The sequence below is a fragment of the Pantherophis guttatus genome, chromosome 4 (assembly GCF_059756535.1).
Source record: "Pantherophis guttatus breed Tessera chromosome 4, ASM5975653v1, whole genome shotgun sequence".
Lineage (NCBI taxonomy): Eukaryota > Metazoa > Chordata > Lepidosauria > Squamata > Colubridae > Pantherophis > Pantherophis guttatus.
Genome location: NC_142066.1, coordinates 68,456,671 through 68,471,656, shown reverse-complemented (window position 1 = coordinate 68,471,656; position 14,986 = coordinate 68,456,671). Strand labels below are relative to the sequence as shown.

The 14,986-nt window shown below is 38.3% G+C and overlaps 1 protein-coding gene across 1 annotated transcript in view; it reads right to left on the bottom strand.

Moving 5' to 3' along the window:
• IGFBP3 (insulin like growth factor binding protein 3) overlaps positions 1-12,789 on the bottom strand; it is a 29,271-nt gene extending 16,482 nt beyond the window's left edge. The window contains exons 1-3 of the mRNA XM_034416443.3: positions 12,387-12,789; positions 11,616-12,257; positions 5,730-5,950 (exon numbers count right to left, since the gene is read on the bottom strand). Coding sequence (XP_034272334.1) covers positions 5,730-5,950; positions 11,616-12,027 — 633 coding nt within the window. The 5' untranslated portion in view covers positions 12,028-12,257; positions 12,387-12,789. The remainder of the gene's footprint in view (positions 1-5,729; positions 5,951-11,615; positions 12,258-12,386) is intronic.
• Positions 12,790-14,986: the final 2,197 nt, after the last annotated feature.

The following is a 14,986-nucleotide window of genomic DNA, read 5'->3' as shown; positions in this document are numbered from 1 at the left end:
TAGTTTATTGTTATCAGTGACTCCCACTGATTCTAAACTCATTTTAAGACTGGGATTGGTGACTACTGAAATTTAAGTATTCAACATTGGTCTCAGAAATCTTTGATTTGAACTTTGATTTGAACTATGGCAAGAAAAATCGTAAAATGGGGCAAAACTCACTTAACCATAATAATTTCTAGATATTTTAAGTGTAGAGAATTCAAGTGTTGAGAATGAGCCATTATTTCGTCTCTTTCTCCGCACTAGGTACCACTATTTGATTTCTTTTCATTTTATTCAAATAACAACAGAAAACCCAATACAGTTTAGTATGAATTGGCTTTCCAGTCCTTCCTTGATGCACTTTTTCACATTGGTTATCTAGTTTAAATGCCAAAGAAAAATCAATGATATATTTTTCAGACCTTTGGAGGATCACACTGTCAATTGTTCACACTGCTCAAGCAAAACTAACAGGTGTGAATTAAGTTTTAGCTAAAAAATGGAGCTTTAATTCCAGAAGTCCATTCTTTAAACTTGGACTTCTGGAATTAAAAGGCTCTGGATTAAATGGTACTCCAGACAAAAGATGGAGAAGAGTATCTTGCTTTTAGACATGATAATAGCTGTCTAGAAAGGTGAGTTATGAGCTATTTTTACATCATCAGAAATTTAATTTATTACCTGTTAAAAATGCAGACAAGGAGTACAAGGAGCAAATAAAAGACCTTCATGTTGGGGTTGGTTCTGGACCAAATCTTACTTGTGGGACAGAAACCAGCTCTCAGCCCTCTTTGTGACTTCTTGAAAAGCATCCCCCCTCACACGCTCCACCACCATAGGAGGCAGGGGAGGGCTGCAGGTTGATCCCAAGGGGGTCTGGGGCTATTGGTCTACCAGTTAAAAGCCTGTAGACCAGAACCTCTGCTAAATCCTAAAGAACTGTCACATGACCATCAAACCATGCCCACAAAATAAGCCACACCCACAGAACCAGTAGTAAAAAAATTTAGGAACCCCCCCCCCGGTGCACGGCCTCAGGAGTGAACAGCTAATGAGCGACTGTGTCAGCAGCAGCTATGAGGTAACCATATCTATCTATCTATCTATCTATCTATCTATCTATCTATCTATCTATCTATCTATCTATGCAATTTATATGCCGCCCTATCTCCAAAGACTCAGGATGGCTCACAACAGTAAAAATACATAATTCCTCATTAAAATGATATAAAATTAAAGTTCCGATTTAAAACAATTTAAAATTTAAAATTTAAAATTCATTAACACTCCCCCCCCCCATCAGTCCATGCTGTGGAACAACCAAGTCTTCAAATCGCAGCAGAACGAGCGAAAGCCAGGGGCCATTCGGAGCTCCAAAGGAAGTTGGTTCCAGAGGGTGGGAGCGCCCACAGAGAAAGCTCTCCCCCTGAGGGTCGCCAGCCAACACTGTCTGGCCGACGGCATCCTGAGGAGGCCCTGTCTGTGGGAACGCACCGGGCGATTGGGGATTGTCGCTGGTTGCAGGGGATCCAACAAATATCCCAGGCCTAGGCCATGAAGGGTTTTGTAGGTGATAACCAGCACCTTGAACCTCACCCGAAGGGCAACTGGTAACCAATACAAGTCGTGCAGGAGGGGTGTAACATGGGAGTGTCAGGACGCTCCCATCTCAACCCGCGCGGCCACATTCTGCACCAGCTGAAGCCTTTGAGTGGTTTTCAAGGGCAGCCCTAGGTAGAGAGCGTTGCAGTAGTCAAGACGGGAGGTGATCAGCGCATGAGTAATGGTGCATAGGGCATCTTGGTCCAAGTAAGGGCGCAGCTGACGCACAAGGCGAACCTGGGCAAATGCCCCCCTGGTCACAATCGTCACATGGTCTTCCAGAGACAACTGTGAGTCCAGGAGGACACCCAAGTTGTGAGCCCTATCCACTGGGGGTAACGCCTCACCCCGATGGTCAACGATGGAATATCTCGATTGGACCAAGATGCCGGTACCCACAGCCACTTGGTCTTGGTGGGGTTGAGTCAAAGCCTGTTCCTCCCCATCCAGGTCCATACCGCTTCCAGGCAACGGGACATCACGTCGAGGGCATCACTGGGCTGGTTTGGGATGGATATAAAAAGCTGGGTATCATCAGCGTACTGATGATACCGCACCCCAAAACCACGGATGATCTCCCTAAGCAGCTTCATATAGATGTTGAACAGGAGAGGTGAGAGGACTGACCCCTGGGGCACCCCACAAGTGAGGGGCCTCATAGCTGACCTCTGCCCCCCTGCCAACACCACTTGCGTACGGCCCGAGAGATAGGAGGAGAACCACCGTAAAACAATGTCTCCACTCCCAACCCCTCGAGCCGTCGCAGCAAGATACCATGATCGATGATCAAAAGCTGCCGAAAGATCTAAAAGGACCAGAACAAAGGAGTATCCCCCTGTCCCGAGCCCTCCAAAGATCATCCATCAGTGCGACCATGACATTTGTTGCCTCCTGCACATCAAAAATAATAAGACCTCCCCCCAAAATAAGGCCAAGCATTTATTTTGGGGAAACACAGTATTATAACTGGATTTTGGGCCACAACTGTGGTAATATGTTGACAATGAGTTGTATGTGCACTCATTTCTTCTATTTTGTTGCTATTTCACAATGCCTTTAAAAGCAAATTTTACTAATTTATTATGCCTGAAAATTTCAAATGGAATAGTGCATTTATTGCTCTGAATATTGTTAATGTCATTTACCTGAGAATTAAGTAGCAGTACTAGATGCAAGAAAGCCAGAAACTATTAGGCCTATAGGTTAGATTGAGCAATTGAGGCTGTGGAGGATACATTTCAACTCAACTTGAAGGAGACATTTTATTGTTTTCCCCAGCAGCCATTAGCCAAAAATATGCACTCAAGTCTAACAAAAGTTCACTTTTGTAGTCATTTTTTGCCTTGCTGTGAGGTAGGTAGGTAGGTAGGTAGGTAGGTAGGTAGGAAGGAACTTATTTCCACCCAACTTGCAGAAAAAAATGACCAAGGATAAAATTATTTTAGAAATACTTTACCTATTTATAAAATTATAATAAAATCATAATTATAAAATTATTTAAGAAATACTTTATTTTTTTAACTGGGAACATTAAAACATTGTAAGACCATTCCACCAGAACATTAGAAGTAGCATTATTTTTCTGAAACTTGAAAACAAAACATATTTTCCTCATATATGTAAATCCCTACTAGAAACAAACATGAGAGGACTAGATTTTTCAAAAATATTACAATTGTAAAACTAAATTTGTAGCTTCCGTGGTTGAAGAAAAAAGTTTGAAATGAAGTGTTTACTATCTTTTGCAGATTTATAAATCATTTTCTGATCTAAAATCTGGGATAACTTTGAAATTTCTTAAGCTTGGAAATATAAAATATTTAATCAATTCCTGCTCATATCTTCTCAGAAGCCAGATCCATTGAACTTCATGAAAACAGAATCCATAGCAATTTTAGATAAAATCTTTTGAACAGTTTGGGTAAATCTGGCATCTAAGAAATATTTTTTTCCAAATCATGATGCGTGATTACTTCCAGTAACCAAGTCTTTGGGAACTTGCAGTCATCCTTTGTCTCATTCTCTCTCACCTTCTTCTCTCTCCCTTATCATAAATACAACTGCATTCTATATTTGGAAACTGATAAAGGTACATCACTACCAATGCAATTGAATTCTTCTGATTTCCAAATTTGGGTACTTTAATTGGCTAAAAAATGATTGCACTGAAATACGATTATTCTACCTATTTTATTTCTGTTCAAGAGAGAAACAGACTCTGAAAGCCAACATCGATGGACTGCTTCTGATAAACGAGAGATTTTTTAATAAACGACAGATTTAGCAGGACAGACACTTTTCGCATTTTTTCCAACTCCAAACATTTTTATTTCTGTAGGCTTTTGGAATAGTCTCTCCTTCAATTTTTTTCTTTTCAACAACACAACACTGTGTCTAGATCAGCTATGAATGTTTTGATGCAAAGCCAAGAAATACCCAGCAATGTTTTGTGTGCCTGTTGGCATAGACATGGGGGATAAGCAGATTTCCTGCCAAGAACAGTACATGAACCACAGTATTCTATGCTCACATTTCCTACAACTCGGCTGGCCTGCAGACTTTGTTCGCACACTCCACATAAGGAACAAGAAACAGTAGCCACTTCATCCCCATGTGTTATTTTGCCCAAAGGCATTTCAGTATGGCAGAGCAATCACTAACGAAGCTAGACATGACTTTAGGAGCAGCAGACACCTTTTGATAGACAGCCAAAAGTTGATTCAGAATCTTACATTCACTATACTCGTTGGAATTTGCTGCTTGGGATGCAAGCTCACAGAGTAGAAGTAAGAAATTTTATATTTATTAATAATTTGTCTTATATATTGGGAGGAATAAAAGTGAATCAATCCATTACCTCCATAAAAACAGCCAGGCTAATCGAAGTGTAGGCATGGATGAATGTACACATTCTTCTTTAAATTTTTTAATTTCTAAATGATGACTTGATTAAAAGGTTTACATCTTGTGAAATTACTAGACATTTTCTGGAACAGGAATCACAACATTTGTCTATCTAACTGTTTACTAGTCTGCTTATTTTATAGAGACATTATTCACAAACCCAAGAAGAAAATTTGTATTTTTAAAAGGTAAAGGAACACTAATGGCACCAGCTTTGGTATTTGTGGTGGATTTCCTTTGGTGAGGCCCAGTTTCAAGACTACCTTCAACCACAAAAAGCCACTGATTGACTTTGGGCCAGTTCTCTGTTAGCTAACCCAATTTAACTCACAGGAGTTGTTATGAGAAAAACAGGGAAGGAGGAAACACTGCATATGCTTCCTGGAGCTTCTAAACAAAAGGCAGGATGTAACTCTAATAATAGATAATGAATAAATAAAATATTTTTTAAGGAAGTAAATCAAGCATTTTTTCCTTTCATCTTCTCTAAAATAACTACAATATTTTCTCCAAACTAGAACTTTTATACTTACTAAAATGTAATTGAAGGTGCTGTTTGATGACATCTTCAAACTAAAGCTAATGCGGTCTATTGTTAAGGCACCAAGCTAAAAAACAGGAGACTATGAGTTCTAGTCCTGCTTTGAATTTGAAAGCCAACTGGGTGATTTTGGGTTAATCACCCTCTCTTAGCCAAAACCATAGGGCTTTTGTTGTAGGGAAAATAAAAAAAGGAAGGTGTATTAGGTATGTTTGCCAGCTAAAATATTTATAAAAACAATAAAGGTTGAATAAAAATAAATAAAATGAAATAAATCTTTAGCTATAAATGGTGGATAATTCCATAAGAGTAAATATTTAAATCACCTATAGGATAATCACGGAATAACAGAGTAAAATTTATAAATAAAACTTCCAATTCATTAAATCAGTACTCTAATAATTTTTATGGCAGCAAAAACTCAGGTAAAACTCAGGCTGTGAATTTTAACTTTCTTATTATTTTAATTACTTTAATTTTTTTTAACTTTGTTCATTGCCCGGAGTCACTTCGTGAGATTGGTGGCTATACAAATTAAATAAATAAAAATTAATTAATTAATTAATCTGTAAAATTTATCCATTTAAAATGATGTAATGAAGACATGGATGTATATAACACTGTTAAACAGTATTTTATCTACATAATATTGTTAAACAAATGCTTACATATTTGTAAGCAAAACTTAAATACTTACATATTCAGTCTCCTGTTTAGATTCAGAAGAGAAATTCTGTGTGTCTGTGCTTTGTGAATCGTACTTATAGCGTTGGGTATTTTTGGCATATTCTTTCCTTATGACATCTATTTTGGTCTGATGGACATGTGACTTGGAATCTAACATCCTGTTGGTGCTGGGAACAGACTGATTTTCTGTACTACTGATATTCTGGTCTTCATCTGAATCACTGGAATTCCCTTTAAATAAAAACAAGTTAAACAAGCTGTTAGCCAATGACAGTTTAATAAATAGCAACTTATGAACTGCTTTTGAATATTGAATATTAAGTTTATATTTTGCCATCATTTACATAGAACATTACTCAATAGGAAACAAACAAAAAAATCAGGTCAGTTTAATTTTGGGGAAGCATAACAAAGCAGAAATCTAAATAAATATTGTGCATATATTTAGATTAAGGATTACATATAGAAGATGATCTGCTACTGATGCCACAATACTTAAAAACACCTACTTATTGTGTCCTGAATGCAATACATAGTTCAGAGCACATGGTTTTAAGATGGCAGCCTCAGGCATCATATAGGTAATAGCACCTGTTTAGTGTTCAGTGTTCCCATGACTGAAGGAACCTAGTAACTTCTCAACCTATAATTTCAACATCCTTATTGGGTTGCAAGGCTTGTTGTTAATCTTTCATTTATATTTAAATGTTTGAAAAATGGCCTATATATTCTACATCAATTTGTTTTCCTGGTCATACTTTTGAACCCTGCAACAATTCACTTATTGACCATTTGAAGTTACAACAGCACTGAAAAAAGCGACTTATGACCATTTTTCACACTTATGACCATTGCAGCATCCCCATGGTCACATGATCAAAATTCACTTGCCTGATAACTGACTCATATTCATGACGATCTCAGTCTCCCAGGGTCATGTCATCACCTTTTGACAAGCAAAGTCAATGGGAAAACCAGATTCACTTAACAATAGTGTTACTAATTTAACAACTGAAATGATTGACTTAACAACTGTGGCAAGAAAAGTCGTAAAATGGGGGGAAACTCACTTAACAAATTTCTCACTTAGTAACATAAATTTTGGGCTCAATTGTGGTTGTAAGCCGAGGACTACCTGCACAGATAGAAAACTGCTTTCCCTGTATTTAAATAATCTCTAACTGTCACCAGAAGAGGGCAGAATTGTACCAGGATTGAATTGCTTCTCAATCTGGACCTAAATCAAGAATCTATTGGGATGTTATCTTGACTTTTAAAGGATTGAAATAGTTTGCCTATTTATTATTTATAAGATTTATTGTAAGAGTATCTATTTTTGAGTTTGCCATGTTTTTCCTAAATGAAGACATAGTGTAATTTGTAATAATAAAATTGAATGATTAAATAGTAATTACTAATCATTAGTATTTTTTAAAAAAATCTTAAACCAGGGGTCCCCAACCCCTGGTCCAGGGCCTGATACTGGTCCATAGCCCATTGGAAAATGGGTCACACAAGCAGTGGACAAGAATACAAAGTTCCATTTACACTTTGTTGCAGGATTAGGTTGTGTGCATGAAACCATCCTTTCCCACACTGACACCTGACACCGCTGCCAGGTGTGGAGCAGAAAAGGTTGGGGACTGCTGTTTTAAACTATCGAATTATCACTTCATATTTGCTGCTATTTTGAAGGAACTGGTAATTCCTTTTAGGACTGTTAATATTACTGTGCTATCATTCTAAAAACAAATATGCATACTTGATTTTTCCTGAGACTTAAAAAAATATCACTTTCATAAAGGAAGTGTTTCAAATATGTGGCAGACAAACAGTTCCTATACAGTTAAAAGGTATGTGTGTACACTTAATTTCTCTCCAGCTGCTACTATACCTGGTTACACTTCCTCTGTGTATTTTATTAAACTTAGCGTTTCCCAAGCTCATTGGATATTTATATTTCAGCCAAAAAACACCTGTGGCAATAGCTCAAAAAAGGCACAATATTCAATGATTAACAGGGAATGTATTCACCTATAAAGCAACGGGCTCAGAAACATACCAACTTCATATTCAGCTATAAAAATAATATAAATGATATAGTACTGTAAAAAGTTCTACTTGGAGAAAAATGCTACTCATAGTACAGAAAAACCCACTCAGAAGAGGCCTATGGCATGTTGCCGAAAGACAAAGGAGTGGGGTCAAAACTAGGTACTTGCTATTAGTATCTTGCCACCGCCACTAAACAAGTGGCAAAAGCAATAGGAAGAATACATTTCCAACAAATGGTGAAGGAAGCAAAATTATTATTTGCTTTGTATAGATTTATTTCTATGTTTCATCAACATTTAACCTCTTAAGCTTTACATGTAATTTTTAATTGCATTTTCTTTTTTATTATTAATTGCTTTATCATATACAGTAAGTACAGCTCCCTTTTTAAACATATTTTTCAGCTCTGTAAATCCCTTCCCAACATGCGCATATATGTGCATAATACTTAATGCCCATTATTAAACTACGACAAAATTGATTTGTATAATCTCTCATGTAACTATTTAAGGTACTAATGACCCACTCTTCATATTAAAAATATTTCCTTTTGACTTTTTTAAATCATCTAACAATGCCTATAGAAAGACTATGTTAAATGGACAGGCATAAGGTGGCAGTAAAAAATATCCAGCTACTGGATCTGGATTTTAACACCCAGATCCAGTAGCCCCTCCTCAGAGGTAAAGAACCTGAGTTTCCATTGTCCTGGTAAGTCTATCCCTATAGTAACCTAACTATACTAATTGACTAATTATTTTTTTCTAAATTATCCTTAAATGGAAACAAAAGAATTTCCAGAGGGGTTTGTTTCTTGCATTGCTTATTCTTCCTGGATACATTTAGGGATGTATCCCTAAAATGATTTAGGGATATCATTTTGCAGAACTACTAATTTAAGTAGAATTGTTCTGAAGCATTAAGGATGGAATGTCTTAAACTACCCGAACACCATAAAAGTTAGGACTGCCAAAAGTAAAATGAGCGCTGGAGCAGATACTTTCATAGAAAAAAAACAATAATATTGGTTTGCTAAAAAAATATACTCCCAAATCTTCTAATGTGTAATTGATTGATGTTGCCAGACATTATATCCCAATATTCTTCCAGAAATTCAGACCTGGATTTTTATCTGAAAGCAACCTTATAGTAAGTCTAATCACTAACCATTTTCCACTTTAGGAGCTTCATAAATTAATAAGCATTATGGTCTACATTGTTCTATAAGCACACCTCAGCAAGAAGTCTGTTAGCTAATTCCTTTTTATAATGTATCAAATGCTGCTCAGCAATGACCTTCATTTGTTCACATTCATCTGTAGACAACAGCATCTAGTACAATAGTTTGACAGCTTTCTGTTTTCATGGAAATATCCATCAAGCAACTTGGGATATTTTGGTACATTGCAGAGATTCTTATGGCATATTTTATAGTACATGCATGATTTATGCATGTCTGCTAAGATTTGGGATGGAGAGCACTATCTGATCTTGTCAGAAGTGAGTCCTAAACAGAGTGAATGCTGCTGTATGGGGAAGCTGAACAGGGGAATATTACTCCTGGTACTCTGTTGCCCAGGGTAGCTTAACAATTACTATAGATCTTCTCACTAAGAAAACCCTGGATAAATCTCAAAATTCAGAGAGCACACCTTGAAGCCCAACTGCCTATAATATACAACAAGGCAGACTATAGTATTTATTAATTTATCCATGTCCCATCAAGGATAGGTAAATTAAAGGTTACCTCTACAGGCCTCTTTTTAGTTTGTTTGATTTATAATGAAAGAAACACAGTACAGATCTGTAGCCACTCTATCCTCTATGTCAATTAAATGAGCCATTTTAATTAAATCCCATTGACAAAGAGGTTTTTCAGTGAATCCCTTCATAATCCCTTCCATTCCTGGTCACTGATAGTCCTTGAATTTTATTCTGAATGAATAAATATTCCTTGATTTACAACTAGTCACTTATGCCAGATCCCCAAATGGGTACTTTCAACCCATTGAAAGTTCCAATAATCGCCCCTCCCAGTCATGGGATACATTTTGAGCCACTGGCACTAAGCCAGCCTTTGCAGTATCCCATGGTCATGGGATTGATGCAGAGTGGGTTGGGAATCAAACATATGTAATGATCACAATAGATTTTGAGTTAATTCTGAGAAACAATGTAAAAGTTGATTTGTAGCCAAATTCTGATATGAAAAGGTTTAACTAAAGATGGACATTAAGTACACAAAGTACAGAAACTGAATGTGATGATGATGATGATGAGGAGGAGGAGGAGGAGGAATCTAAGGATGGGCAATGGTGCTTACATCAGTTTCTTACAAATGCTTTCCTGTGGAATTTATCTTAATATTTTTCAACAATAAATCCCAACATTGTGTTCTGAGAAAATATGTATGTATGCAGAAGTTAACCATGTGATCAATGAAACATTGCACTGATTCTACTATGAAGAGGGGCAGTCTGTGGTCCATCCATTTTAAGTTTCTCTTTGTTTCCCATCTCTGAAATCAGATAAGTTAATTTTATTGCTTTGGTCAGTCTGCTGACTACAGGACACAGAGCAGCAACTCCCTCTCTTTCTCTTCCACTTTTTAGAAAATCAAAGAGACAAAGGGATATCATTTTGCAGAACTACTAATTTAAGTAGAATTGTTCTGAAGCATTGAGGATGGAATGTCTACTACACATGCAACCATACACGCATATAATAACACTTTAATACAAAATGGCATAATTCATGGGTCTCAGTGTAAAGGCTTCTTGTGTTACAAAAAGAAATTGTTACTGTTACTTCACTTAAATAACTTTTAAATAAAATGATACAAGAATGCACTTTTTATGCACAGTCAAGTTGTTTTATAACAAGAATAGCTTACTTCAGATAGAAACACAAATGAAAAGATCGGCAGCAGAATGGCTAATGGCTATTAACCACTGCTATACATTGGCCAATGTATAGTAAACCTTAAACGTTCCTGATCAATACAGAGTGAAGTTGCATAGGACATTATATATTCATACCACTTTTCCACCAAGAAATTTGCGTACAGATATGGGAATCAAGCACCATCAGGGCACACAACTGGCTTGCTATATGGAATTGCCTTTGCACGTAGAACTAAGATACATGCAGACACACGCTGAATCAGACGAAACCGAAAGTCATCTATTAGTGAACTCACTCGTGTTTCAAACCATTTGAAACACGGACTCGTCTTTTCTTAGCTTATTTAACACAAAGCGTTGGACTTTACAAAGTATCAACAGTTATTTCTAATAGGGGCTAATAATAAGGAATATCAATATTATCGCACTTGTATCCATTCACGCTACGCACTTACCATCTAAAGGCAATATATATTTTACCCCCCCCCCCGTTTGCACTTCACATGCACGTACATGTACACATTAACGAAAGCAACAAATCCTACCAACCTTACCGTCCCGATTCCTGCCACACAGTGCCGCGTATCGATTAAAGTCTTGGACTCGCACGTGAGGAGGGAGAACTCTCAGCTAAATACAGACCACTACTGGGTGACTTGGACAGTCTCCTCTCCCAGTCCTATCTTAATGGCGGGTCGTAGCCAAGGGGAAAAATCGGAGGGAAGGTTGCATCATCTTCTGGAAGAAACGAGAGTAGCCGAACAAACCAGCCGCGGAGTGCTGGCGCTGCTTCTTTCGCACAAACCACCTCACCTGCCTTAACGAGCTGCGCACGCGCACTACGACCTTCTAAGCAGGCAGGCCACGCTATTGCCGCCGCCGCCGCCGCCGGGATCCCCGACTAGAGAATCATATAGACCGGCTCTTTGTTTTCTTACCTGGTCCGTGGGTCCCGTGCAGGAGGAAGTCACGAACCCTGCTGCCGGCGGTGGAGGAGCTGCTGCTGCTGCCGGCCGCCGTGTCGCCGCTCACGTTGATGCAGCGCCCCTTGCCGTCGAGCAGCGCCTGCAGAGGTTTCGGCTCATCGCTTCGGGGCCGGCAACTGAGCCCGGAACCGCAGCGCTCGGTATAGACGCCGCATGGCTCTCCTTCTTGCAAAGCGCAGGTTAAGCAACACCCGCAGCCCGGCTCGCGCACCAGCTCCGGGCATTCTGGCACCATGGGCTTGCACTGTTCCAGAGCCCGCGTGTCACACGGATCGCATCGCACCACCGGCCCCACCGCCACCGCCAGCCGGCTCAGCAGCGCCGTCGCCACTGCCCAGAGTAGCATATAGAGCCCAGACACCATAGCAACAGCGACAGGGAGGAGGGACGAAAAGAGGATCAAGAGCGGCAGGCAAAGAGGAAAAAGGGTCTGCAAGCAGCCTCGAGCAGTGTGCACTGGCCGATCTGGGTACCCCTCGTGCCCAGGGCAAGAACAAGCAAGCACCAACACAAAAAGAGACGTACAACTTCACTCGTTCTTGCACACACGCTTCTGTAGGTCGGGGGCAGAGCACAAGCACACGTCCTGCTTGCCTGGGGAAAGGGAAGACAAGAGAGGGAAGTGTAGCTCCTTGCAGCTTCTGCGGGAGCCCCCGTAAGTTTAAAAAAGGTGGCAGGTTAGAGATCTGAACCTTCTAACGTCAAAGCCTGGAAGAGACCAACCTCTTTCGCAGAAACAAGCTGGAAGAAAAGAGTCTCAGTCCCTCCAGTTCTGCCGCAGGAACAATTCCCCTATTTTGCCCTTTAATACCAATACAGTCATTCAGAAGTATAGATTTCCAAAGCTCCTTCCTTTTCAAAGCTACAAAAATCGCTTCCTTTGGAAATTATTTCCCGCTCCCCCGCCCCCAACAATTTGCCACACAATTTCTTAAGAGTCCCTCCTCAAAAACGATAAAATAAGATGCCCTTTGGGGAAGGGGAGAAGAGAGAAGAAAGGCAGGAGAGAAAAGATGATGTAAAATAATAGTAGTTTAAAGAAGATAAATGTCCTTTCTTTTTGTCGTTTAAATCTCCTCGATGCCTGCAACTCGCTCCCGCTCTCTTAACTTTGCTCGCTCTGATCTCTTCTTCAGCCGCAGTTGGTGCCTATATAGATCCCCTCCTTAAGACACGCCCCGGACTTATGAATAATGAATTCCATTGGCAGCCAAATAGGAGGGGGAAGACTTTCGGTCAAGAAAGTAAAGGAGGCGGAGGATCGGCGAATGATTCATAATGATAAGGTTACTTCTTAGAAATTTTGTTAAAGTAGATACTTTTGTATAGCATGGGGGAGGGGGGGGGACGACACTCGGGATCCCCCCTCCAACCTTTCCATTTGCCTTTGTTTCAAGGAAAATGCCCCCTCTGCTCCCTTGACTCAAGAAGGGGAGCTCCAAATCGGAAGTTCTTTTTCAATTCTTGTCTCCAGTGGAACTGACCAAAAGAATAGATTAAACTCAAGGGGGCAGTTTTTTTAATGGCAGCCAATGTTTAGGATATCACCTCAAATGATATCTGCAGTTCCTTAAAAAACTGAAATATATGCTAGATTATATACATGTTCCCTTTCTTCTTGGCAGCTATGGGAGACAATCAAGCATTATATCAATTAAGCACCAATTTCTATTTTAAATTAAGAAAACACTCATCATGGTTATTCTGCATGATATTCTTTATTTACTTTATTTTATTTTATTTTGAATTTGTATACCGCCCTTCTCCCTGAGGACTCAGGGCGGTGAACAGCCAAGTAAAAACATCAAGTACAAATATTAAAATACAGTTAAAATATACATATATAAATTTGGCCCCATTAATTAAAAACAATAAACAAAACACTTAAAAACACTTAAAAAATTAGGCCAGCCCGGCTTGCTGGAAAAGGAAGGTTTTAAGGGCACGGCGGAAGGCACTGAGGTCTTGGATTCTCCTTATCTCTGGAGGCAATTGATTCCAGAGGGTAGGTGCCCCCACAATTAATTAATTTTAGGAAAAGATCTATCTCCTTTATAATAATCTTTTCTGCATAGATAATGATCTGGTTTGCTATGGGTAACATTATTTAATGGTTAAAAAATCAATATTACAAGTAGTTATTGAATGAATAAATTTTTAGTTTCATCTCCAAAACGGATCAATTAGTAGTGTTCATTCTGCAGAATTAAGAGTTTGAAATATTTTTTATCAGTCGTTTTAACTGAAGAAAAAAGAAAGAACAATATTTTGGTGTAGCATCTCTGCTGATCCTTCGTTTAATTAAAAGCCTAATTTTTAAATGGCAATTTTATGCAGACCATTTTAGATGTCAGTTTTTCAGTGAATGACAGTAGTCCTTCTAAAAATGTGTGTTTGAACTATCTTTCATACCATTCTATGAAGGAAAAATAAATCAAGTTGGCTTAATATTATTATTGTTTATGTTAGAAATTATCTTTTAAAGCATGATGAAGAAATAAGAAATGAATTTCAGTGCTCCAGAATTACTCAGGAAATACTTTCTTTGTTTCTCTTATTCTGAGAACTAGCCAACAGAGGTCGCTAATTGCTTAGTCCAGAGCTGAAGGGACCAAATATGATTGAACTGATTTACAAAGATGCTATTGATCACTTCCTTCCTAACTAGTATACTACTGCAGAATAGTGTTCTGGTTTGTTTTTTTAAAAACTTTGAATAGCTTTAGGATTCTGTTATAGGTTATGGTCACCATCTAATTGAGAATTAAGTGCAATTTCAGTTATAAATAAAAGTACTTGTGCTTCATTTTGGCATCTATTTAAAAAAGCAAAAATAACAGAGATAGTTCATGAATCCTGAGCAAAAGAAAGGCTACCCTTCTGTATTCTAAATAGCAGCAGAGGTTCTGTAATGAATGAAATAAGCAGCAGTTTCAGAAATTTAAATGGTAAAACTGTACCTATTATATTTCTATAATAAAGATTTCAATTTTAATCCATATAAAATATGATTTCTGGAAAGAATTGTACTGTGAAATGTGGAAGATTTGGTGCTAGATACTGTATATAACAACTACATTGGGTAATACTTAAAGCAACTTCAGCAAAACAGACCATAAGAGTTAAAATGCTTTATATGTTCAATTATATTTCTAGACTAATGCCCTTGGTTATTGTTAAATGTACCTTTCTTATACTAATAACATATAGTTATGCTGAAAAGAATAGGTAACTGGGAGAGAACTTCAGTCATTTTTGGTATGCTCACATCTTGTTTAGAAGTTGGCAAAATCCATAGAACACTGGTAGAATAATAGAGTTGG